Source organism: Toxorhynchites rutilus, chromosome 2 (genome assembly GCF_029784135.1).
Source record: "Toxorhynchites rutilus septentrionalis strain SRP chromosome 2, ASM2978413v1, whole genome shotgun sequence".
In the NCBI taxonomy this organism is placed as follows: Eukaryota; Metazoa; Arthropoda; class Insecta; order Diptera; family Culicidae; genus Toxorhynchites; species Toxorhynchites rutilus.
In genome coordinates this window covers 307,178,794-307,203,326 of record NC_073745.1, presented here as the reverse complement: position 1 = coordinate 307,203,326, position 24,533 = coordinate 307,178,794, and the positions used below count along the sequence as shown (strand labels likewise).

Below are 24,533 nucleotides of genomic sequence, written 5' to 3'. Positions count from 1 at the left end.
ATGGGCCAGTGAAACGCGATTGATTTTGTATCATTTTAAGTTAACAATTATTTATTATAGTGTTGGTTCCAAAAGTTGTACATGTTGTCATCGAGATGTTGAATCACGTTGAACACGACCTCTCCGCTTGCGCCATCAGAATTGGTCAGCTCCAAAATGCGACACTTTTGTTCGTCGCAGTTCTCAGTGTGTCTACAAAGGTGGAAAACATTCAATTTTAGATACCACATTTAGCAACATTTATTTTTCCTCACCCAGTGTGCGCAAAAGAGACATAGTGATTAACCCATGCTTCCGAGGCATGATATTCCGGAGACCCCACCGGAAAATCAGGAAAAAGTGCCGGAGATCGAAATAGGTAGAGAAGTTCATCCTCATGTACTGTTCCAAAGTTAGCTAGGTTATTGGTATAAATATACGAATAAGAATAGCGTCCTTTAAAATTAAAATAATAGACATTCCAATTTGATTCGTTAGAGAGCTTCACGTGCTGCTTGATGTTGTCGATTATAGGATATTTTATCCACGCATCTCCAATAATCTGAAAAAAAATATAAGATCAGTGCTTTGATTTTCTCATAACCTCACGTTCACTGACATCTGATAGGTTGTTTAAATTCTCACAATTCAACCAACTTCCTTCTGAATTGCCAGGAAAGTAGCGGCCCTTTATCAATTCCAGAGCATCAGGTGTGTTTCTTCTTTCCCCCAAAAATGATGGCAACAATGAGCGAATATTGCGGCTGAAATCATTCAGCAATGTTTCGTTGGTAATGATTGCAAGGGAAGCAACTGACCCTTCATTCGGTGCATAACCGATAAGCCAAGGAATGTGATGATATTTCCCCTCTTTCCACATGGTTCTTGGGGCCTCCGGAAGAAATTCTCCGTCTATTGTGGGGCGATAAACGACCAATGGAGCACGATGCCAAGTTTTCAGTTTATCGATGCTGCTCGCAAGATTGACAGGATCTATCTGACGAAGTTTGTCCACTAGTTCCTCTGTTGATAGCTCCTCTGAGGCCGGTATCCCTGCGGCTTTGGCTTGAGCTTGGGCCTGTTCGAGTGGATTTTGCAGAGGAGTACTCCAAATAGCCAACGCACTTCCACTCATCACAATCGCCCGCGAGAATAATCGTCTGCTCAGCGGACTCAACATATGCAGCTGGACGGAAGCTCCCCCTGCACTGTGTCCGAAAATGGTAATCAAGTTTGAATCACCCCCAAAAGCGTCGATGTTTTTGTTGACCCACTTTAACGCCAGGACTTGATCTTTCATTCCAAAATTACCCCTTGCGGCATGATCGCCCGTTGAAAGAAATCCATACACTCCGAGGCGATATTGTATGGTAACAAGGATGACACGTTTAGTTTTCATGAATTTTTCCGGTCCCAGAACTCCCGTCGAGGCAGAACCAGAGAAAAAACCACCTCCGTGTATGTACACCATAACGGCAAGCTTTTCCCCGTTCGTCGTGTTGATCCTCGGCCGGAACACATTCAGATAGAGACAGTCTTCGCTGCCCATAACGACAGCAGCAACTCTCAGGTCCGTCTTCTGCAAACAAGCGCTACGTTCCCACGTGGCGTCGTATTCTCCGACCCATGGATCATTTGGAACTGGGTCCTACGTTCGAATAAAAAAGTTAGTGATTCACGAAAAACGAAAACATAACTCACCGAAAATCTCAACTTGTCCAGCGGTGGCTTGGCGAATGGAATTCCCTGGAAGGCGTCGTACGGGTCGTTCCCCATTCCGGGTGTAGACTTTCCGCGGATACAACCGGCATTTGGAATGCACACAACGGGCGAGAAATTTGTTAAAATTTCGCAACGGAGCGACGAAACGCCGTTTACCAGAAAAGGTGCTAGAATTGCGATCCAAATAAATGAAATCATTTCTGGGCTGTGAATCGTGTCGCACTGAGGCACTTTTCTCTCGAACATTTCCATTTTATATGCTAACCAGGAAATGACAAATCGACGGGTTTCTTATTACATTTTAATTGATCGTTCATTTAATAGTCGGTGTATGCCTTAGAAGTTGCAATCAAATCAATTTGAGTTCTGATGTTGCAGCTGTTCAGTTATGAGTTGCTTCTTCTCGAAAAAAAAAGACGGGTGGGTAATGTCGGGGACATAACCGGAGTGACGTAGGACTATACAAAGGGGACAGCTTTTGCTAAATATATTTTTTAAATATATTGTTTTATTTTCTTCTCCTACGTGAATACCCACCTATCTACCTGAAAAATAGATTAGTTTACTGTTTACTCTTTTTGAACATGTTGGGGGTTCTGAAAAGAACCTTTGGTGTTGTGTTTTTGCTTTTTTTTTACAAACTTTCTCAATTTTTTCTCACTATCTCATAGTTGATTCTTGATTTTTTTCTGAAGGCTTTGTACTTATTAAATGTTCAACGCCGGGCATCTTTTGGCGTATACACATATCGTACAATCAAAATGATGGCTGTGATAGGGAATGCATAGGTGTTCATCAGCTCATTCACTATCATATATTTCACTATTGAGCTCATTACCGTACCTTAAACTGTGGTTTCGGAGACGAATGAATTGTAAGATTTGTATCTCCGCAAACAAAGTAAATAGAAATGAAAAAGAATTGAGGTTTTGGAGACGAACTCTACGATCTGTCGAGAATTAAACGAGCTATAAGCGTTCTGAAAAACCAACAGTAAATTAACACAGGATTAAAGTCCTTTAAAATAAGAACAGAGCAGCAGGAAATACATAGCTCATCATGTTGCTCCTTAGTTATGTTTCTATACAATGCAGATGTAACGTCAATCAATTTTCAACATAAGTTATCAACCAAAGAAAGCAATTCTTGCTACCGAGAAAATTCGTTAATGCCATCCTGCATACAATGTGTTGTAATTTGAAGCCACTTTTAATTCGGAAACCATGCATGGGTTTGTGAAAACTGAATGATCAATTTAAAAAACCCCAAACCAATAAGTTCAAGAACAAGCATTAACAAAATAAATCAGTTTATATTATATGTCATATTATGTCACTTTAGAATGCATTGGTATTGTGAAAAACTTTTAATAACTCTTCTTTGAAAGGTTTAATGGCCATGAAAAGCGCCGTGTTTTACGGTGGCTGGTTTTGCCACCAAAACAGTCTGTATAAACAAACTTTTTCCTTCTTCTACCTGCTGCCGTTTTGCGATTGCGTTTGCCACTCGCTGAAACTAGTTGTTGCCATCGAACCGAATGTGCTCTGTTCTGTAGGCTGGTTTTCTTATTGTCGTGAGCAGCTTTGCAAGCCAACTCGAGCCAACTCGAGCACAACCACACTAATTTACGGTTTGAAAGAGAATGAGATATTTTTCAGCGGATCCGCGCATTTTGTACTTTAGCGGTACACGGTCACAGGATAGAGACAAATCGGCAGACTCAGCCAAAGGGGCGAGTCCAACGAGACGAACGAAAGAGCGTTAAAAGGCAGCGATGGCAGAAAAATACATTCATTACGATTTGTTCGCTCGTTGGATTCACATGCAGGCTAAAAAGGGTCCTTTTCAGGATCACAAAATTATCTTTAATTTAAAGAGTTTATTGTTTTGTTATCACTCGATATCCCCATCTTGTTCGACTAAACCTTCCTGTTTAACGATTGCGTTTACCACTCGCCACAGCTTTCACAGTTGGAAAATTTCTTCTCTTCCAGCTCGTGACATGTTGTATAGTAAATTATATTTAATGCGACGTGCCGAAGCACACCTCAGTGTCGCATTGGAGGCGATTTCAACCTGTAATTGAACATTTGCGATGACAGTGGTACAGTGTCGACTTTCAATGTGGGGTCATAATTTGGATCTCTATGTTTACAAAAATGTCCAACTAAATAAGTCGCATTACATGTCCGTCCAATTAGCTTAATTTCGAACTAATTGTAAATTACTGCACTTCCAATCTGGAAATAATTTAAGAATTGGTGAAAATTTAATAATCAGGAAAGTCCCCAACTATCAATAAGCTCAGAACAACTGCCAAATTCACATACTCATCAGATTCTGGCACACAAATTATGAAAAAATCAATGTGTTTTATTATTATTTTGGATATTATTTTAGAAAGCATTGAATTGTATTTCCTAAACTCTTTTTTGGAAGGTTTAATGGCCCTGAAAAGCGCCTTGTTTTATGGAATGGTTCAAATTTAGAAAACTTAGTACTCGTGGTTTTGAAAAAAACCATTTCGAACGCCCTCGATGCCGCCTTGTTCTGGATTTGCCACCAAAGCAGTTTGTATAAAGAACAAACTTTTTTCTTCTGCTATCTGATGCCGTTTTGCGATTGCGTTTGCCACTCGCCACTCGTTGCAACTGCCTGTTGTCTTGATGTCCACCGAACCGAATGTGTTCTGTTCCGAATGCTGGTTTTCTTATCGTCGCGAGCAGCTTTGCCAGCAAACTCGATCACTTCGGCGGCTGAAACTATATAACGCCGACTAGGTGGACTGGTGCACTGGTACTAACGCGCTCGGCCTAGCTACCCTTGCGGGGAACTCCAGATCAACACGGTTCGAGCGGGATTTTGCTTTTCCCTTCACTTTTCCTCCTTTGCCATGTCCAGACTTGGCTGCTTGGGTTGGTTTGTTGATGTGTTGTGATGCGAACTGATGTGGTGTACGGTTTGAATGAGAATGATCGTTACGGCAGCGGAGCGGGGATTTTTAAGCTGACTGGCTGGCTCGAGAATTACGCATGAGTGAGACAGCGACCAATGTTTCGTTCATTTTTTTTCTTTTTCCTTTCCAATCGTGCTTCATTCTATTTCGCTGCTGCTCTGGTTGCCCGTTTTGGTCCGTACGATTGGAGGAGCACAAAATGGACCAATCAAAAATGGGCACATAGTGCATTTGGACAATGCTTGATATTTCACAATTATTCAATTAGAAAAATGAAATGTTATTCGTTATGATAGATGCGTAGATATATTTCCTATCAATTGATGCAAAAACCTTTGCGATCTATTGAGAAATTCTCGAGTTATAAGCGTTCCAAATCTTGCATTTTTTCCTACTTGTTCAGTGCCTAGATTTCCATTTCACCCCGTATATCTTCCGGTTAGACGTAGTCCTACGTCAAAATGTGACGCCGATTTTTCTATAAGTATGGTAGTTAACAATCATTCCATGTGCAGTTTTATATCGTGGCTATCAATTCGATTTGTTTCTAAATTAGTTTGCCAAAGATCTAAATGCCAAGAACGTAACAATTTGTTCATTTGAAGCATAGTTAATTCGTTACTTGATTCAATAGGATAATGAAAGTCTCTCTCACATTATCCCACGCAATGAAAACGAGCTAATCCTAATAGAATTTGGTGTGACTAGCCAACAGAGACTGGAATAACTAGTGATCCCCGATAATCGTTCGATTAATCGATTAATCGAATACTTCCTATAGAAATCGATTATTAATCGAACGAATACTGCACGACCAATAATCGAAGCGAACGAATAATTTACGTTGATTAATCGATCCAAACGCAGAGAGAAAAAAACCTACGGCCGCTGCAGTTTTATCCTGAAAATCAATCATTATCTTTGGCGCTCCCTTAAGTTCGTAAACGAAGCTCAATGCCGTTAACGCGAATTGAGCTTCGTTTACGACTTTAGGGGAGCGTAAAAGATAATAATTGATTTTCAGGCGGAATGAACACTTTTTTGATTACATATGGCTTTCTAGCAAATGAGAAATATTAGTCAAACTAATTATTTCTCTCAGTGTTGCGATTAATCGATTAATCGATTATTTGGGGCGATTAATCGTATCGAATAACAAACTGCTGAAAACTATTCGATTAGCTGATGAACGATTAATTTAAAAAATCGGGGATCACTAGGAATAACTAGCAAGAGACTGTACAGTTATTTGTTTACGTTATTTGTTTATTCGTTTTTATTGGTTGTAAAACATAAAAACTGGGCTTTGTGACTGATAGCATTACTTGCTCATGCGTTGTCGTATAAAGCATAGATCATTTAGAAATGGGGCACTTCATTTTGACGATAGCGGTACTACCACACTGAGAGGAAAATTTAGTAAATATGACGAATTTTTTGGTACATGTTACCAATTATCTAGTCATTTTCTACCCTACTAATCATTGGTACATGTTACAAAAAAAGAATGGTAGGCACATATGTCAAACAAACTACAAATTGTTGGTCCAACATTGGTGCAATAACAGTGAAAATTTTGCTTCATATTTGTGAGAGGTAATGATCAGGGATAATGACAATATTTTTTAATAATTATTTTTAATTTAAATTTGTTTTATTTAATTGCGTTTAATTCTACTTACTTAGAATACATTATACTAATAACTTATTCTATAAACAACATCAAATTTCTCGTTGGAATCATTCTATAAACTGCGTACAAGAGGCAAATTTCAATCGCAGCCTCAACCACCTCAATTTGATGAGCATTTCCAAAGCAAGTTCCCGTTCCTCTTCTTGCTGCATCGCTCAGATTTGCATTAGCTGATTAGCAGAGTGACGGTAGAATTAGCACGTTTCATCCGTATTTTGTTCTCTCGTGTCCCTATGAAGAAAAGAAATACATATGTTAATGATTTTAAATTTGCAATAAATTATGTATGTTCACCTTAAGTTTTTTACGGTCGATGATGTGTTGAAGAAAGATTCCAATCTTAGCGACAAACTCGCCGTTACCTTCAATCCCATAGCTTGGATGGTTTTTGGTAAACAAGTATTACGAGTCTGGGATCATGCCAGCTGTAAAGACAAGGAAAAAGGTCAATAGTGTTGTAATGTATAGAATATAACTGATGTTTATCCTTGGCGGGAATATGAAAATAGTTTCCCGACCGAGGTGACTGATATAATGATGTAAAAAAACGAATACTTATCTCCGATTTGTTTATGATGAATGATTGTACTGCATATAATTTTAAGGCCAACTAAAAAAGAAAAAAATGGTATTAGGTCAATTATGTTAATATGGATCAAAATTTCTTGTGATATTTTCCCCTCCGAAAATATGAAAACAAATTCTCGGGGGAGATGAATACATAATTGAATTCAATAAAAACAAAGTGCTTACCTCCGAATCGCTTCGTCTCCAAAAGACAAAAGACAAAGTGCCCACATCACAGTTGATAGGTATGACAATAAAAACAAACTTACTAATGGTATGAAGTAAAATATACGAATTCCTGGTAGGAACTTTCATTGCGTCTGACATCTTTTTTACGCAATTTTAGTAATATTTACAAAAAATGTGTATATTTTACCAATGTTTTTGCTACTAAAGATTTGGTAGCTGCTTTTACTAAACTATTTCTCCAGTGCAGTGGCAAGATATGCGATACTTTGTCAGTGTTTTGTTGTTTGAAAACAGTCGGTTTATTTCTTTTCATAGTAGCGCTAGAGGCGAAAGAACTGCAAGGCTTAAGGCCTCTTAAAAATAAAAAGTGTTACCGAGCAAGCAGCATTTACCGAGCATTTACGCGAAAGCCGATTTCAACCAAATTTTGCGGGATCTAGCCAGTTGCTACAGTGGTAGACATTCGTTTAGCCGCACCCTATTTTTCCTCAATATTTTTAAAAAAAAGTCATTTCTTTGTACAATTTTGCTCATAAAAGACGATTATTGTTTATTTTCATCGAATTCATTCTAAATAAAAAAGTATAAATTCACTTTTTGTTTTCTAAGTAATTCAAATATATGGAATCAGGGTGGACATTCGTTTAGCCGCATCCTAAAATTTCAATAAAAGAAAATTTGTGCGGCAAATTTGGAGTCCAATCGGTAGCTAATATTTAGTATGTTCACCTCCATTTCGGATCACTTTGAAAACTCGATTTGGCATCGAGTCAGACAGCTTTTTAAGTGTTGCCATATTGATTATAGCCCAACATTCCTGAATTACTGCCTTGAGACTGTAAATGTTGTCAAATTGTCATCCGTTTGCATAGACCATCTCGGCCAAGATTCTCCATAGGTTCTTTATGGGATTGCAATCGACTGCCAGCAGGTCATTCAAGAAGCGGAATGCCCTTCTCGGCAAACCATGCCTTCGATTGCTTGGACACGTGGATCTATGCATAATCCTGCTGAAAAAACGACATCCTCGGTAGCGTTATTCTCAATATGGCCAATCAAAACGTCCTCCAGTAATTGAAGATACTTTTCGGAGTTCATTCGGGTGAAAATGAAACAAATGAGAAGCTTGCTGTGATAGGAAACGGCCCACACTGTCAAACTTCCGCGCCCAAAATTTCGCTTCGATCTCACGACATGCCGTTGACTTAAATTGTACCAATAGCAACTGTAACAGTCCGGCCCATCCAAATTGACCTTTTTCGCCGGAAAATACAACATTTCTCCATTTTAGTTTCCATTCCATGTATTGGTGGCGGTCAGATTCGGCTTTCCTTGAGGTTCCTTCCACATGATGTTTGGTGACTTTTTCAAGATGCGCGCAATATCCCTCTTCGTTACTGGAACAATCGATTCTGCCTTAATGTATGAGCAGGGCATCGTTTCCTGGTTGCTTCGTGTCTTATTCGACCTCTAAGACGCAAAGTAACTTTGGTGTTCCCATTTGTTGGTCGTTATATCCCATATTTCTGGCACTATTTAAAGAAATTCCGTACCACTTTCTCAGATAGACCAATTTTTGTTACGATCTTCCGTTAATAGAATACCTTTCGCCATTCCTTAAAATTCTACGTAAATCACTAATCTGACCAACTTCTTACGTTGCACATCTAATATTTATCTTGTAAATTGAACATTCCCAAGTATTTTTTTCAAAAAACACAGATAAAGGCTTGGTGATTATGCGAAAACTCGATTTTTTGCCCTGCGGCTAAACGTATGTCTCGGGAAAAAACGACGTTTGAATGTTTATATTCACCGATGCCGCCTTGTGTGTGTGTGATTGTGACGCACGTCCTTTCAATGAAAGTGACTTAAATATACTATCACTACAGCAAATAAGTATCCCGATAAAAAGAACATTCCTAGTTGTTTTGTAAGTGTTTCAAGTTTTTTTTAAGAGCGGCTAAACGAATGTATATCACTGTATTACAGCAAGGATGCTAAATATGAAATTGCTCCGTAAAGAAATCTCTGTTGGACAAAAATTGGTTGCCCGAAAAGAAATGACAGTTCGCTCATGTTTTGATATTCTTACTATGTATCAATTCTCGACAACTGTGGAGTGATTTTTTCTAATAATCAACAGATGGACATTATGACTAGAACAAATAATTTTCCGCGGAATTGCTCTGAAGCAGAACTTACTTCGTTGTTTCTTCCTTCTGCTGGAATAAATGATTTTCTAGAACCAAAAATAACCTCACAGTTTAGTGAGTTACTTTCAGAATACAGATTTCAGTGAAGAAAATTCAAAGACATGAGAAAAAAAATATTCCGAGGAAAATTAGGTAAAAAATGAAAAAAATTTAAAGTTGAATGGTTTTATCATAGAGAAATGACACAAACAATGCACTTAAAAACTAGAAAATAAAATAAGTAAAAAAAAACATTTTAAGTTAAACGGTTTCTTTGTGATTAAACGTAATAATAATTCAGATAATGTACCAAAAGCTCGAAATAATTAGACAAGTAGCAGTTAGCAGTTATCATACCCCTACCTTCATTAATCAAGGACATTGAATGAGTGCTGCGATGATTAAATAAAATATGGACGAGAAACAACCCATAGGTATGTCCCATTGATATGTACGAATGTTCACATCCACACTAGGTGATCACTTGAACTCCACACTAAACAATTGTTTGATTTTACATCTTTTTTTTCTCATGATGAAAAATGTACAATTTTCAATTTTTCTAGTATAACCGTCTGCTAACACAAATAAGAGACAAACTCTTCGAAAAACGAGAATTGTAGCGGTATGTGGACACAGGTAATGAGCACAATCCTTAGGACAACTTCTTTACCCCCACTTCTCATACTTGAAAATACAGAACGAAGAAGAAGAAGAGTATATTTTGAAAGAAATAATAATTTAACCTATTCACGTGGACATTGTCTATACTCCCTCACCGTCGACAAGCGTGGAAATTTTCGTAACCCCTATTCCACGAGAATCGTCCACGTGGTATGTAGAAAGCCCTCTAACTGTAGGCTGTAGATTGTAGGAATTTATCCCAATGATTGATTGATTTGATTTGTACTTTCTCTTCTGTGAATATAATATTTAGCCGGTTCAGTAATGCATTTTGGGCGTATCATAATAATTTTTTTTCTGATTTTTAACTGTTATAAAAGGTTATTTCCATTCTTTAAGTTTGACTGTTCCTTTTGTATTTGAACGTCTCAGATTTGAATCAAATCAATCTGCGTTGAAGAATGTAGTGTCGATATTTGAGATCGATATCAATTTAGAAAAGTAAATCTCCATCAGATTAGCAGGCTGAAAACAATGTTAGATTGTTGAAATTTGAATAAAAAAATATAATGTTTATATCCTGAGACTTCCACTAAACACGTTGTTGTAATGTGAAATGATTTTCAAACACAATTTTCGTTGAAGATTTTGCCACATGTTGCAAAAAAAAAACGTGTTACTCTATTACATAGAGTACATTTTTTATAAGAAAAAGTTCATTTTAATTTTAAAAGTGTGTTCATAGCACCTTAAAATCTATCATTGTTATTGTCGCTTCTCATACCCGAAGCACGCTGCTCAATGTCGTTAGCACGAATAGAATTTGTATACCAGTTTCTTATATCTGTTATACGCCATTCTTCAGATCCAACCACTGGCAACACTTTTCACATCAGTTTTCGTTGATCATGGTGATACAAAATTTTAATTCGTCCGTGTTTGTTCGTATTTTTTTGTTCCCGATATGTGTTGCAAATAGATTGCTGATGTTCAATACGGGAAGAATTGAGAGTGCTGCAAAACAAAAAAAAATCCTGATTCTGTGGAGAAAATATCACTGAGATTGAATTTTGAGTGATGAAATAGTGGTGACTTGCTGTTCAAAACACTATTGAAATAATTCGATACACTGTCCGTCTGGTTCGTAAATGCCAATTAAGGGCTATTGAAATGCAATGTAATAGAATACAAAATGATGAAAAATATGTTCTATCACAACTCGACCATCTGTACGGGGAAAATAATGTGGATTTACCAAAATCGTGTAAATACCTAAACTTCACCTATTCTGAACAGGTGACAAAGATTTGTGCATAAGTAATTATTCCTGAGTGCTTTGGTACTGTAGATATTCGCGTAGAGGTTACTGACGGTTAGTCCTCCAATTTGTGAAGCGAAAATCATAATGTCTTTTTCAGGTGGAATAAAAAGTGCGTCTATTTAAAAATTATGAATGAAAATTAAATTTTCCGTGTTAGATGGGTTTTCTATATGATAGAGTAATAGATTTTTCTGTAAACTGCGATAAAATATCAAACATAGATATGTCTGATAACGACTTTATATTATAATCAGCCATTCCATGCCAAACCGATATAGTTGTTCTCAGATTTTCGTGAAAGGTTGTAGTTTTGTCTTTTATCTCAGACCCTTTTTTTATTTTTTTTGTTAGGGTGGTCCAAAAAATCGTTTTTTTCTCATTTATTTCAAAAATGACTTTTTAAAAAAAATTCCGATACCGATTCAGATGATCGACATATCAAATTAAAGCTGGTCTTTTTTGAAAAAATACTACTGTTGGACAAAGGCTCATAATTGATTATTAAAATTCTTCTACGTATATGCTCGAACTCCAACATATGACAGAGTTATTGAACTTTTTCTCTGTATCGGGCTCTGTTTGCCTTAAACTGGCTCTAATTTAAAAATTACGTTACGTAGGACAATTCTGTTGCTTTTCTTCCATATAAGAAAATGTTATCCAAGATACAGTTGTGAAATTTCCAAATAAGTAGATCTAAGTAACAAAACTTCAAAGTTTGTCGTTTTTTCAGGTGTTACTCTCAATTTTATCCAAAAAATACACATTGAACTTGAAGGTTCTATAGAACAACTAAGAGCCCACTACCCACTCTACAATTTGTTCTCTGATACCCAACTTCTATCTGTTTTTATTTCGCTGCAATATAATTTAAAAAAAAATTCCTGGTGAATTTTCTACTAAAATCGACCAAAATAGCGATTTTTACTTTACTGTACTCGTTATAACTTTCACTTTAACGTTGACAAATTTCATTATCGCTTGAAATAAGTCATTTTTGAAATATATATATAAGAGAACTATTTTTTTGTGGATGCCATCTGGCGTAGTTGTAACATCCAACCTCTCTCGCTAAAGGTCACAAGTTCATTTCTCACACCCGACATTCTTCCAAAAATGGTAATAAAAGTAACGAACCAGCCAAAATGTGTTTTTCAACACATCATAAAGAAAGAGAAAGAAAAAAAATAGTTGAGCTGTATGTAATCGAGTCTAAAATTGTATATAATCGAATAATATTGGGTTGGGGAAAAAGAAATGTCGTATTTCTGATCGAAATTTGACGGTTTATCTAACATACTTAAATTATCCAATTTAAGTCAAATATGCGCCGTTTTGTTCGCTTGTTGCCATTTAGAAGGCAACTTCATTAAACCATTTTTCATCACCAGTCACCATCTTCTTCAAAAATGGGTCGAGTTCGTTCCGTTTCAGCAGTGCATCGCAGGCATTGATTCGGTCTAAAAGATTGTTTTGCGTCAACTCGTGTGGCACCCATACATCCAGCTTTTTTGGAATCCAATCTTCTGCAAATGGCTCCAAACGGTTTTATGGTCTATACCCAGTTCCTGGCCAATCGAGCGAGAGCTCACATGCCGATCTACTTGGATAATTTCAACGATTTTATCGGTTTCCACGACGATTGGCCTACCAGTACGGGGTGTATCTTCGACAGCCACTACACCAGAACGAAATCGATCAAACCAACGCTGTGCTGTGCGAATCGTTATGGACCCGAGTCCATAAACTACACGATTTTTTTCGGCCGCCTTCGTTGCAGTTTTACCTCGCAGGTAGTAAAAACGTAAAATATGGCGAATTTCTTGCTTGGTGGACTCCATCTTTGACGTGCTATAACTTGGGACTGAAAAGGACAATCCCACCGAGATGGAAAATGAAAGGTGGGAAGATTTTTAAATCTGTAACGTCACAGATTTTGTTTATGTATGCTACTTTTCTATAATAGTCCACTACATAGGAAAAGTGTTGTTATTAAAAGTAAAAATAAGCAGATGAAATGAACAAACTAGTATTTTTTCTTAAATCAATGCTAGCGTTCAAAATCATAGGGGCCCAACTGAAATTTCAGTACTGTTGAGGTGTTCTAAACTTTATTTCAATATTATTTTACTTCTCGTTACATCGACCAAAAACGTAAATGAACAAAGTCAGAGTTACAAAATCGTTTTTTCCTTTGGCGGAAAACATTTTACAGCGCATGAGAAAAAAGGAGCAAGTTTTTTTTCCGCGTAAAATGCACTTGAAAAATAAATTGAATAGACTCCATATGACCTAAATTGAGACGAAAAGTTTTCTGCTTCCGTCCTAGTTTTAGACGAATGAAGTGTTCAGCACCCTAATTGTGGAAAAAGGAATTACAATTGCTAACAAGAGATAAACTACCATGAAGATGCTCTAAAATCCAAACATAGTAAAAATTAGAATACTAATTCTGATATAAGAAGAAATAACAAAAATGATACATTTTGGTTCGTGACATGTTCTGTTTATTTTTCAAATGATGAATGTAACGCGAAAAATATTTTTTGGAAATATGTAATTATTTTCTGTATATCCTCTTTCAACGTTATTCGTTGACACATTCAATTTTGTACAATTTGAGTAACTGACTGTTATGCCTGATATGTGAACTTCTTATCTTCCTGGCTACTAATACAATCAAAGTTTAACACAAGCAAAACCCGTGAATCTTCCCACCTTCTATTTTTCTTCTCGCAATCCCACCACTGTCAAAACGATACTTGTAGCACAGATCGTCGTCTTTAAATAGCCGTATAGTATGACCCGATGCGATAAGTACAACACAAGATATGTTTAAGTGTTGCCATATATTGACATTATACGACATTTCTTTTTCCCCAACCCAATATATAATCGAGTCCGACCTGTATCGGAAAATGGATATAAAAACGGTTAAGCTACATGTTTTGAGTGATCAAATAACATTAAGGAACGATTCCATTCAAATTCGAAAAATTAAAAACTGCCTCCGGGCCTGCTAAACAGATATACATTCAAATGCAAAAATAATCGAATTAATTAAAATGAACGAACTGCATTTTGACGTAGAACTTCGTCTTTCAGGAAGGGTGCCAAATCAGAAAACAGGTCACGTTTTTGTGAAATAAAGTTAGCGTTTTCTTTCTAATATCCGGAACGTAGATGGAAAATTGTACCAATTATGGTAATACAAAAATAAATGTTTGTTTCGATAAAATCGTATAAATTGGCCGAATCACAACATCAAGAAGGTTGTAATGTATGCGTCAACACTGTGTTTGTATCAAAACAGCCACTACACAGCATAAAAATCTCATTATTTTGATCGCTTATTCCTTGGCAAAATTCTAAGAAGCAAGCATCAATGGGACACACTATTTTCAAACTAAATTTTTCAACAAAAGAACAATGTTTTGCATGGAACCAGGTACCAAAATCGACAAAGAAGAGATATATGATGTTTAAAAATCATATTAGAGCTTTAAAAATAAGATATGTTTTCTAAACTAATAAAAAAACTCACTCGTGATAGGTACTTCTACCCCATACACTGCATTTATTTAGATAAACGTATATTTCATGAAAGTATGCTTTCAAATTCCAGCAGGGTAACCTAGCTGTTGCATGTTGTGGGGTTCGATCACATCTCAAGCGGAATATAGGAGCAAAAGAGCAATAGGAGCAAAGGGTAGTTTGTGATCGATATTTGAGTGGGAAGGAGAAAGTCTGATGCGAGTTTAACCAAATAAACGAGAAGTGCTGATAGCTTTCGACTCTTTTCGAGTCTACTGAAGTAATGAAAAAATAAATAGACAAAAGGTATTACAAACATTTCGATGCATTCTAAAATAATATCCGAAGTGATAAACAAGTGAATAATACAATTCCGTAGTTCTACGTCGAAAATTGCGGTCGTGTCCTAGATACGACCCATTACAATTTTTTTCATCAATTATGCTAGCGTTTCAAATCATAAGGTCAGACATTTAGGCAGATACAGAAATTTCAGTATTTTTGACTTCTGAACTTTTCTAAACCTAATTATAATGCAATTTTATTTTTCACCAAATGTTAGGCTTTCATTTTTCTGAACGTTAGAAAATCACTTCGAAGATAATACAATGTAGTGTGTTTCCTAGGATTATCGAGCTGTAATCTGGTATGACTATCGAAGCCCTGTGAATCTAATGTTATTAGTAAACTTTACCGAAAACAATTGATCGAACTGAGCCGTGCTCTGCTTTAAACGGTTGAAATAGGACACAATGCCACACAAAGTGATTTTTCTTGATTACAATGCCCCGTTACTCCGAGCAAGGCCGGCAAGGGAAACGATTGTGCTACTCAATTTGGATCAACTAGCGCATGTGACTTGTTCATCAGTGCTAGCTTCTTCCGATTACTTTTTGTTTTCATGGCGCGTTCGCTGAGTAACACTTCAATTCCGACGAAAATTTCGATTGGTTTGGTTAAAAAAACAAATATTGCTTTTTTGTCTGAAAGATAGAGAAAATCCGATTTTAAGTACATACACCTCTGCCCATGTTTGTATAGGAGACGTAAACGACAAAATGAACAAAATCGACTTTTTCGCTGTTTCGCATTCTACACAATGAAATACGTTTGCTCAACATGCAAACAAACATTTTTTGTTCGAAAACATTTGAGCAATTTTGAAAAAATGTTCTGCATTTGAATCACATTATTTGTAGAGACCAAACATGTCTGTCACGATAGTGTCTTATGTGTTTCCTAATAGATGAATATAAGAAACCATTGAACCCCTGCTCATATAATTACTATTTTCTGTACATGATGAACAAAGAGAAGCAATTGTGTTTTTTAATGTTATAATTGCCTAAATTTCTGCATTTGAATCTTCAAGTAGATAGTGAAACAATCAGATCAGTAGCAAAATCAAAATAATATTGGTTCTTAGCATTATAACTCCTCGGATTCGACATCGAATTATTCCACATACTCAGTATTTACTCATACCGTTGGTGTAAGTCACTCCACCATCTTTATGCGATTGATCGTGATATCGGTAAGTCATGTTGCTAATATTACCAACATTGCAAATTGCCATTACAAATTCATTTAATTGAAAAAACACGAACCTGCTGTTCTTATCATATCCCAGAATATTCTTCAGGAAAAAAGTACTATCATAGACTCGCAACAAATCAAGAGCACCTTTTCCAGACATTTCACTAATTTCATCGGAAATTTGCATGGTTATGCTTGTAGGCCAAAATATTAGGCTGTCAAAAAAGTCCTGCGGTATTTCCGCGAGGTGTCGTTGTAAGCACGTAGTTCTAGTTGTATTCATTGTATTGAGTCATACTATAGCTTGTTGGAAAGTTATTTTTGCGCGCTATAATATAATCCTTGACAGTGTTTTGTTTGGTTAAGTCGTTCGTGAGTTATAGTGTCGCAAATATGGAGCAAAATAAAGAGAAAATCCGACATATTTAACAGTATTACTATGACAAAGGCAAAAATGCATCTCAAGCTGCCAATAAAATTTGTGCAGTTTATGGACCCGATACAGTTTTCATTTCCACCGCACAACGATGGTTTCAACGTTTTCGTTCTGGTGTAGAGGTCGTCGAAGATGCGCCACGCTCCGGAAGGCCTGTCGTCGGAAACTGCGACAAAATCGCTGAATTAGCCGAGAAAGACCGGCATAGTAGCAGCCGTAGCATCGGCCAAGAGCTGGGGATAAGTCATCAAACCATTATTAACCATTTGAAGAAGCTTGGATTCACAAAGAAGCTCGATGTATGGGTGCCACAAACGTTGACGCAAAAAAAACATCTTTGACCGTATCGACGCATGTGAATCGCTGCTGAATCGCAACAAAATCGACCCGTTTCTGAAGCGGATGGTGACTGGCGATGAAAAGTGGGTCACTTACGACAACGTGAAGCGCAAACGGTCGTGGTCGAAGCCCTCATTAACGGCCAGGAAGGTTCTGCTGTGTGTTTGGTGGGATTGTCAAGGAATAATCTATTATGAGCTGCTTCCCTATGGCCAAACGCTCAATTCGGACCTGTACTGCCAACAACTGGACCGCTTGAAGGTAGCACTCATGAAGAAGAGGCCATCTTTGATAAACAGAGGCCGCATTGTCTTCCATCAGGACAACGCCAGGCCACACACTTTTTTGGTGACGCGACAGAAGCTCCGGGAGCTCGGATGGGAGGTTCTTTTGCATCCGCCGTATAGTCCGGACCTTGCACCAAGTGACTACCACCTGTTTTTGTCCATGGCGAACGAGCTAGGTAGTCAGAAGTTAGCCACAAAAGAGGCCTGTGAAAATTGGCTATCCGAGTTTTTTGCCAATAAGGAAGCGAGCTTCTATAACAGGGGTATTATGAAGTTGGCATCTCGTTGGGAACAAGTCATCGAACAAAACGGCGCATATTTGACTTAAAACAGATGATTGTAACTAATTTTATGAACAAATGAAAATAAAAAAAAAAATACCGCAGGACTTTTTTGACAGCCTAATACAACAAAAATGCGTTTTCCCAACACTAATGGTGTTGTCGATTACGTCTCCTATGCAATCATGGGGAGACCTGGTATTTTCCATATTTTAGAAGAATCGAGCTTTATTCTGTAACCTTTCTTGGTTATTTCATTTTAGATGCTTTGTGTATTAAATTCATATAAATTCGGATTAATATGCGGCTATCACTCTATAGATGCGGCGTCACTATAGATTTGTTCGATGACTCTCGAAAAAATTGTGAGGTTTATTTCTGGATGTAGAACTGTAAGCAATTGATCGCCTAAGTCACCTGGAAATGTTTGCAGAGTTCTTCTGGAATTGAAAAAAAAAAAACGTGGGAATGAAACAATCGCGTCAATTGGTAATTGACGCCCATTCTAGGAACCTGTTTGGTCGATTCTATTTTCAGTAAAGATTCGCCTCGCGGGAATACGCTAAAATTCACAGCATCACTCGAAAAACACGAGTACCCTCCTTCGCCATGGCGGGTAGTGGGCTCGACACTATGAATCACATCCAGGCCACACGTGCCCGCTCGGATGTACATACCTCCCAGCGTTGGGTTTCGCGCTTGTCTGCTGCAGGGCATGCATTCTTGTCCCTCTCGTTTGTCCGCAGCGGCGGATCCAGACATTCGGCGCTGAATTGGCGAAAATAAGTCATTGTGTCACCAGCCAATTCAGTCCAATGAATGCATCAATTACCTTCGTCCCCAAGCTGCAGCGCTGCCGGCAGGAAAAGGATGAATGAGCTCCGTGATGAGGAGGAAGGGGAATACGATCCCCCGGGTGCGGCATTTCTCCGCCTACTCCAGACTGAGAGTACGTCTGGGTGAAAGAGAAATTCGGCCAAACTCTTAGCGAAAGTTTCTGCGCTTGCATCGTTTTCGGCAACCGATGCAACGCAGATGCAGATGGAGTGAAATGAAGTGGAATAACAACATCGTTAATGCATATCTCGTAGTGGTTTCATTTTACAAACCGTTCTGGTTTTTGGCTGTTGTTGTTATAATGCAGACGGATTATGGAATCGGCGATGATATTCTGGATGTTGCGTAACGTAGTTTGGGTCGGGGTTTTAGTTTGGATGAAGGCTACTGTAGCTGTGTATAATTAGGACAGACGCATAGCAATGATGACGGTATCTGATATGGGTTACTTTTGTATGAAATATTTGACCTTTGAAGGAAGTATTCCAAATTAAACTACTAAATTTTATCATAAATGGAATGACTTGTTGATTTTTTTCAATCGGCAGAGTTGAGCGACTAGACAAGATCTTATTTTAAGAACCGTTTGATCCGATAGTTTGTAGCCGCTATAGCCCCGAGGCAATGATCGTTGGGCATACGTTATTACCATATGAATTGGCAAACTGATGGTGCGCAAGTTCACAGAAACTTTTCGCGCACCTAGGCAAAACCTTACGATCACTCGCCATCTTCTACATTTCCAATGGTGATCAGAAGATTCCATCCTGAAGAAAGGCCTATTCTTTTGTTATTCAGTCATCTGCATTGCCGAGTGTCCCTGATTCGAATTGCATATTGCAGGGCCCGTGAGTGTGGAGGGTCCCGTGGCGTAGCGAAACGTGCGGAGTTTACACACATGTAACGCACTTTGGTAGCTCAGGATCACCGTCTCCATATAAAAGAAGGCGGCTGGGATGCGACCGGGTGCACAGTGTGATTGATCGTGAAGTTCGGTGGTGGTGGCTACGTGCTGCGTACGGTTTTCCGTTGGTGCTGAAAGTGAAAGTTGTAGCCGAAATACGCTTGAAGAGTCGTGAAGTCACGCGCTTGCGCAGAACTATTCGTAAGGGTAGCATTCTTATGAACTTTTTATGGAGTGTCTTCTACAGATGTTCCGTTTAAACTAGTCTATTTTGTTTGATCATAAAAGATTTTTTCTCTATGGAACAAGTCATAGCAGGGTAGATTAAAAAGTGTTACTATAAACATAAACAATCATATGGTGAACCTATTATTACTGAAAAGTATTTCTGAAACATTAAATTGCGTACTTATTTATAATGGTTTGAGTCGAATAATTTATCTTGCATTTTTATTTCTAAATGTTTTAAAAGGAGTAAGTGAATCGGTTGAATCGGGAGTTGAACATTCAAAAGTCTATTCAAAGAGGTTTTGCAAAATTAGTTGGCACATCTCCCATCTATACGGGGTTAGTGCGCGTTCTGTCATTTAATTCTAAGTTGTACGAAAGTGTGGCCGTGCGAACTCGTACGAATTATATTGGTGTGGTTATGTTGCTTCCCCTCTCTTAAGACGCGTCCACATTACGCCGAGCGGCCTTGGCCGCTTGGTAAAGCCTACTAAATGTGGACGTACCGCCCGGGCTTGCCGACGTGCCGAAAACCGACTCGAAACAAGCCGAACCCAACCCGAAACAAGTGGGTCCGGTTCGAGAAAGTCGAACCAAAACAAAACGAAGTGAATTAGCGTTGACGACAGCGTTGCCAATGTTCCAGTTTAAACTGGATTCTTCCAGCTTTTTTCTCTCGATCCAGTCAAACAGTTAAATCCTGAAATCTTCCAGTTTTTTTAAATATCATCCAGATTTATCCAGTTTTTTTAATGCGTGCTTCAGTTTTACCCATTTTATGTAAAATAAATTCACAACTTATACATAATATCCCTCACTCACCCTTCCTATCCCTTGACCAATTTATTTTTTCGACATTCATCGTTCGATCGATCCAATGTGTAAATACCTTGGATTGACGTTTTTCTCAACTCAGTGTTTTTTATTCTCTCGCTTACACTTCCCAATTCAATACGGTTAGAGCACAGTGCATGCTACACTGTCTTAGAATTTACATAAATATCAGATGTTCTACACCCAAATTAGCGTTGGCAGAAAACATGTCATCTTTGACAGAAAAGATGCCATTTCCTGTGCATGAGAGTCAAATGCGCAAATAATGAGCTATTTTAAAAGCTTAAAAATGGTTTGTATGTATGCGTCCATACGACGTCAATGGGGATCGAACCAAGGCCGGCTGGAATGCAAAGTTACTTTACACGACCACAAATGATATACATGTCTTGGGGAGTAGAACATTTTATGTTTCAGCTCATTTAATGTAATAAATCGGAATACCAGAACATGTGCTAAAAATTAACTTTGGGTGTAGGTTTTCCAAAATATTCTGAAGTTCAGACTTGAACTATAATTTTAATCACGACTGGCAATGTTCATAGCAAAATATCTCACCCAAATAGGTTCATAGAGCCCGTGAGCTATGCTGCCTTTGAGTTTATATAACCATCAAATTTTATTGGTATTCCAAATCATTCTAAATTTCAGAAGAGCATAGAGTCAATTTGTTCCATTGACTTTGATTGATATGAACATAAAACCCATGTAATCTTGTTTCCGTTTACATCAATGGGATACTAGTTTCTCAAAGGATTTTCAGTTCTAAATAGCATTAACATTACGCATGATCTGAACTCTCCTATTGATGCATGATAGAACCGCTTTCAAATGTTAACGAGTCGGAAATGAAACCAACCACGCAAAAGCGACAAACCGAAGATCGATTTTTCTTGCTCTAAATTATTCGTGAGATAGCAACGAATATGGTCAAAAGGAACACTACAGTAATCAAAATTCGCGTTAGAAGAAAAAGAACAGAATGTTGGAGTTAGATTCCGTGACCCCATGCACCTCAATTAATCTGGGAATGACATGACATGATGGACACGAAGCAATAACAACGATATTTTTGAATTTTTACCCCAAAAACGTACTTACTAGATGTTCTAGAAGAAAAGATCCTCAAATATTGTCTCACAGTAATGTTCGGGTAGTGGGAAACGTCATTTTGATCTACTCGAATGATATGATCAATTAATTGTTCATTTCGCCGTTTAATGAACTACATATAAATACTACACGACGCTTCGAAGGAAATTATATTTCTCAATCATTGAAATGGGCAAAAAATTATTTTAAAGCCGATCTTTCTAAAATAAAACGGTTTTACATGATTCAGTTTTCTTCCAGTTTTTTAAAGAGCAATCTTCCAGTTTTTTGAAAAATATTATTGGCAACCCTGGTTGACGACATTGTGCCGACGTTGACGACGTGTGTTCGTGACCGCTTCGTGCATCCGATGGGGCTTCGGCTTCGTGCACCCGATGTGGCATCCATATTACATAACGAACCGAATATGCCGCCTGGTACAGGCCGATCGACATCATTCGGCATAATGTGGACGAGCCTTTAGGTCGAACTCGTCCGATGCCGCACTTACATTTTTACGATGAAATGGTCTTCATCATCTGTTCGTCTACTGTTGTGTGATTTAGTTATTATGAGGCTGACCAAACGTACCGTTTTATCGATCATGTTTTATTGTCCCGTCTTTTTATCAACTCTAAAACTCTTGTTAATTCATGTTAACTATGCTAAATTTATTAAAACTGTGAAAAAAAATTCGATATTGCTTTGTAATACATTGAAAAATGAAAGGCTAGTCTAGGAAAAACACAATCGAATGTATGGATTGTATTAAAGTTTTTATAAAGTTTGGTCAGATGTTCAAAGTAGCAGTAGTTAAAAAAATCGAGTTCAAATAGATGAACATATTTTGTTCATGGACAATGATTGAATAAATTATTTTTTATGATATAAAAATGTGTAACAAACAATTCGTGCCAGTTGCAAATCGAAAGGTGAAGAACACAGCTCTCATCCCAGGAAAATACCTTTATTACATCCGGTTTGGCATACACTGCGCTTTAAAGCCACCTTTAACCCGGAAACAATGCACATCATTCTCTGCGTTTTTCATTTTTCATGTGGCAATAAATTGTTCAGTCTGAAGCTTCGAAAATTTCTTCCAACTTCGAGAAGTTAAACATAGGGCCTTGCCTACCGTAGTTTGACCCTCTTCTTCTGCATCCCTTTAGTTTAGCACGAAATTCGGTTGGAGTGCAAAGCACCATCGAAAGCACTTAGATCCCTCTCGACGAAATTCCCGATAAAGCACACGCTAAAGCCGGTTGCCAGATCAACACTGCACTTTGACGCCACTTTCAACCCGGAAACAATGCTCGAATTCACGGAAGTTGATTGATCGATCGGAAAAAGTCACCAATAAGTCCCCTGAATTCACAAAAACTCTTTCGACAAAAAACGAATGAAAATCAATTCGCTTTTACGTTAATTCAATAATTTTGAGGATCAAAGAATCACAATGTATACACCAAACAAATTCTAGAATATTTCCAATTCGATTGGTGTGCAAATCATTAAAATTCATTCGTAGCGAAAGTTGTTAGTAACGTTAATTTTATTCCATAAAATCGTGACGTTTTCTCTGATTTGGTACTCTTACTGAAAGTCGTAGTTCTACATAAAAAAAATGGCCCAGGATCGCGTAAAAATTGTCTGTTTTGGCGTGGAATTGCGCTATATTATGTGTCTACCTTGTGGTGTCGCACCTGCTAATAGGATTTTTTTTCTGCCAATTCACCATGAAACCATGAAAGTTATGAGTATTGGCAAACAGAACATCGATCTGGAATGTGACAAATTTTATGATAATACTTCTAAAAATCACAATATCCTTAACAACGTCACTTCATCATCTAAATATTCCTTCATTGAATTCCTGAGAATGTTTGATTATTTTGTTTTGTACTCAGTTTCATTCATTCAATTTTTCGAAAGATATCAAAAGTTATTTGTTTTGACTTACGTGTTCCGTTTTTATTCCTGAACCATTCGGTCAGCCTAGTTATTATGGAATGGCAATGATATTGGACATAAATTTAGTATAAAAAGACTGGATAGAGAGTCCTCCATGTCTTTGAATGACCGGCAATAGAAGGAGCCTCACTTCATTTCACGAATTCGACCAAATTTCCTTAAAAAATTCTATCCAATCGTTAATCGTAGCCGCAGCTTTAGGGTGAACGACGTAACGAAAAGCAAATGAAAGCTGACTGGAAATCATAATTCAATTTCGAGGAAGATAACCGCTCAACTTTGTGTCTCACAAATCAACTCATACCATCTAACAAGACTGTTTGGGCATGAGATGCGCGGACGCTAGACTAATTCTGAAGACCTGATTTTATTTTTGAAAATTCAATCGATTGATAATTCGTGGAAATTTCGAAAAATCCTCTCAATGGTATATTATTGAAGGTTTATACGTTTGAAATATGACCCACAAAATTTTTTTTGTTTTCCAAATTTCTGTACCAGAATACCCACTTAACACGTTAAGCCTTGTGTCGGTCCCTATGCACTGACGTTGATCTTTTCGTTAGAGAAACGTTGTTCACTAGGACTGAAAGTTACAAAATAAGGAATAAATTATAAAAATGGTTCGTTTTCGGATGTTTTTTGATTTGTGACTAAATTCTAGTCAAATTTCTAACCACTTAATTTGTATACAATAAATATCTGTGGGAGCGGGTACTGACACTGAAATTGTGCTAATGCTCTTAAATTTCACAATCGCGTGTTACTTTTCAAAGTGGTTACCAGCTCTCCTGAAGTGAAACTCATTCCGGGACTAAAGAATTTTGAACAGCTCATCGTCTGAGTTGGTGAAGGTGAAGGTCTGAGTTTATCCTTGAGATGTCTCATGACGAATCGCAAGGAGCAAACTTGCATCTAGTTTATTGTCTGTAATTCACCATTTCAATAAAAACTGGATGAACGCAGCGAATTCAAATTGTGCATACTCATTAGAGAGGAAAGTTTTGA

General features: G+C 37.6%; 2 protein-coding genes and 1 long non-coding RNA gene across 13 annotated transcripts in view; 1 reads left to right on the top strand and 2 right to left on the bottom strand.

Annotated features, from left to right (window-relative positions):
* Positions 1-23: 23 nt before the first annotated feature.
* LOC129765181 (juvenile hormone esterase-like) lies at positions 24-1,968 on the bottom strand. Its single transcript, XM_055765139.1, has 4 exons — positions 1,681-1,968; positions 599-1,627; positions 255-541; positions 24-192 (listed from the first exon to the last, which is right to left on the bottom strand). Exons 1-4 carry the CDS (start codon positions 1,951-1,953, stop codon positions 48-50), a joined length of 1,734 nt encoding a protein of 577 aa, XP_055621114.1. The 5' UTR covers positions 1,954-1,968; the 3' UTR covers positions 24-47.
* Positions 1,969-6,363: 4,395 nt separating this feature from the next.
* Positions 6,364-9,944, bottom strand: LOC129765183 (uncharacterized). The gene is made up of 3 exons (XR_008741399.1): positions 9,665-9,944; positions 6,645-6,960; positions 6,364-6,581 (listed from the first exon to the last, which is right to left on the bottom strand). It is a non-coding gene; the product is annotated as an uncharacterized LOC129765183 (long non-coding RNA).
* Positions 9,945-10,831: 887 nt separating this feature from the next.
* Positions 10,832-24,533, top strand: part of LOC129765178 (juvenile hormone esterase-like) — an 87,136-nt gene continuing 73,434 nt past the window's right edge. For 2 of the 11 annotated variants that reach the window (XM_055765127.1, XM_055765128.1), the window contains exon 1: positions 10,832-11,065. The gene's annotated coding sequence lies outside the window, so the exon portion shown is untranslated. Of the gene's footprint in view, positions 11,222-11,278; positions 11,298-19,482; positions 19,608-24,533 lie in introns of those variants that run through there. The other 9 variants (XM_055765132.1, XM_055765129.1, XM_055765131.1 and 6 more) reach the window with 8 other exon arrangements.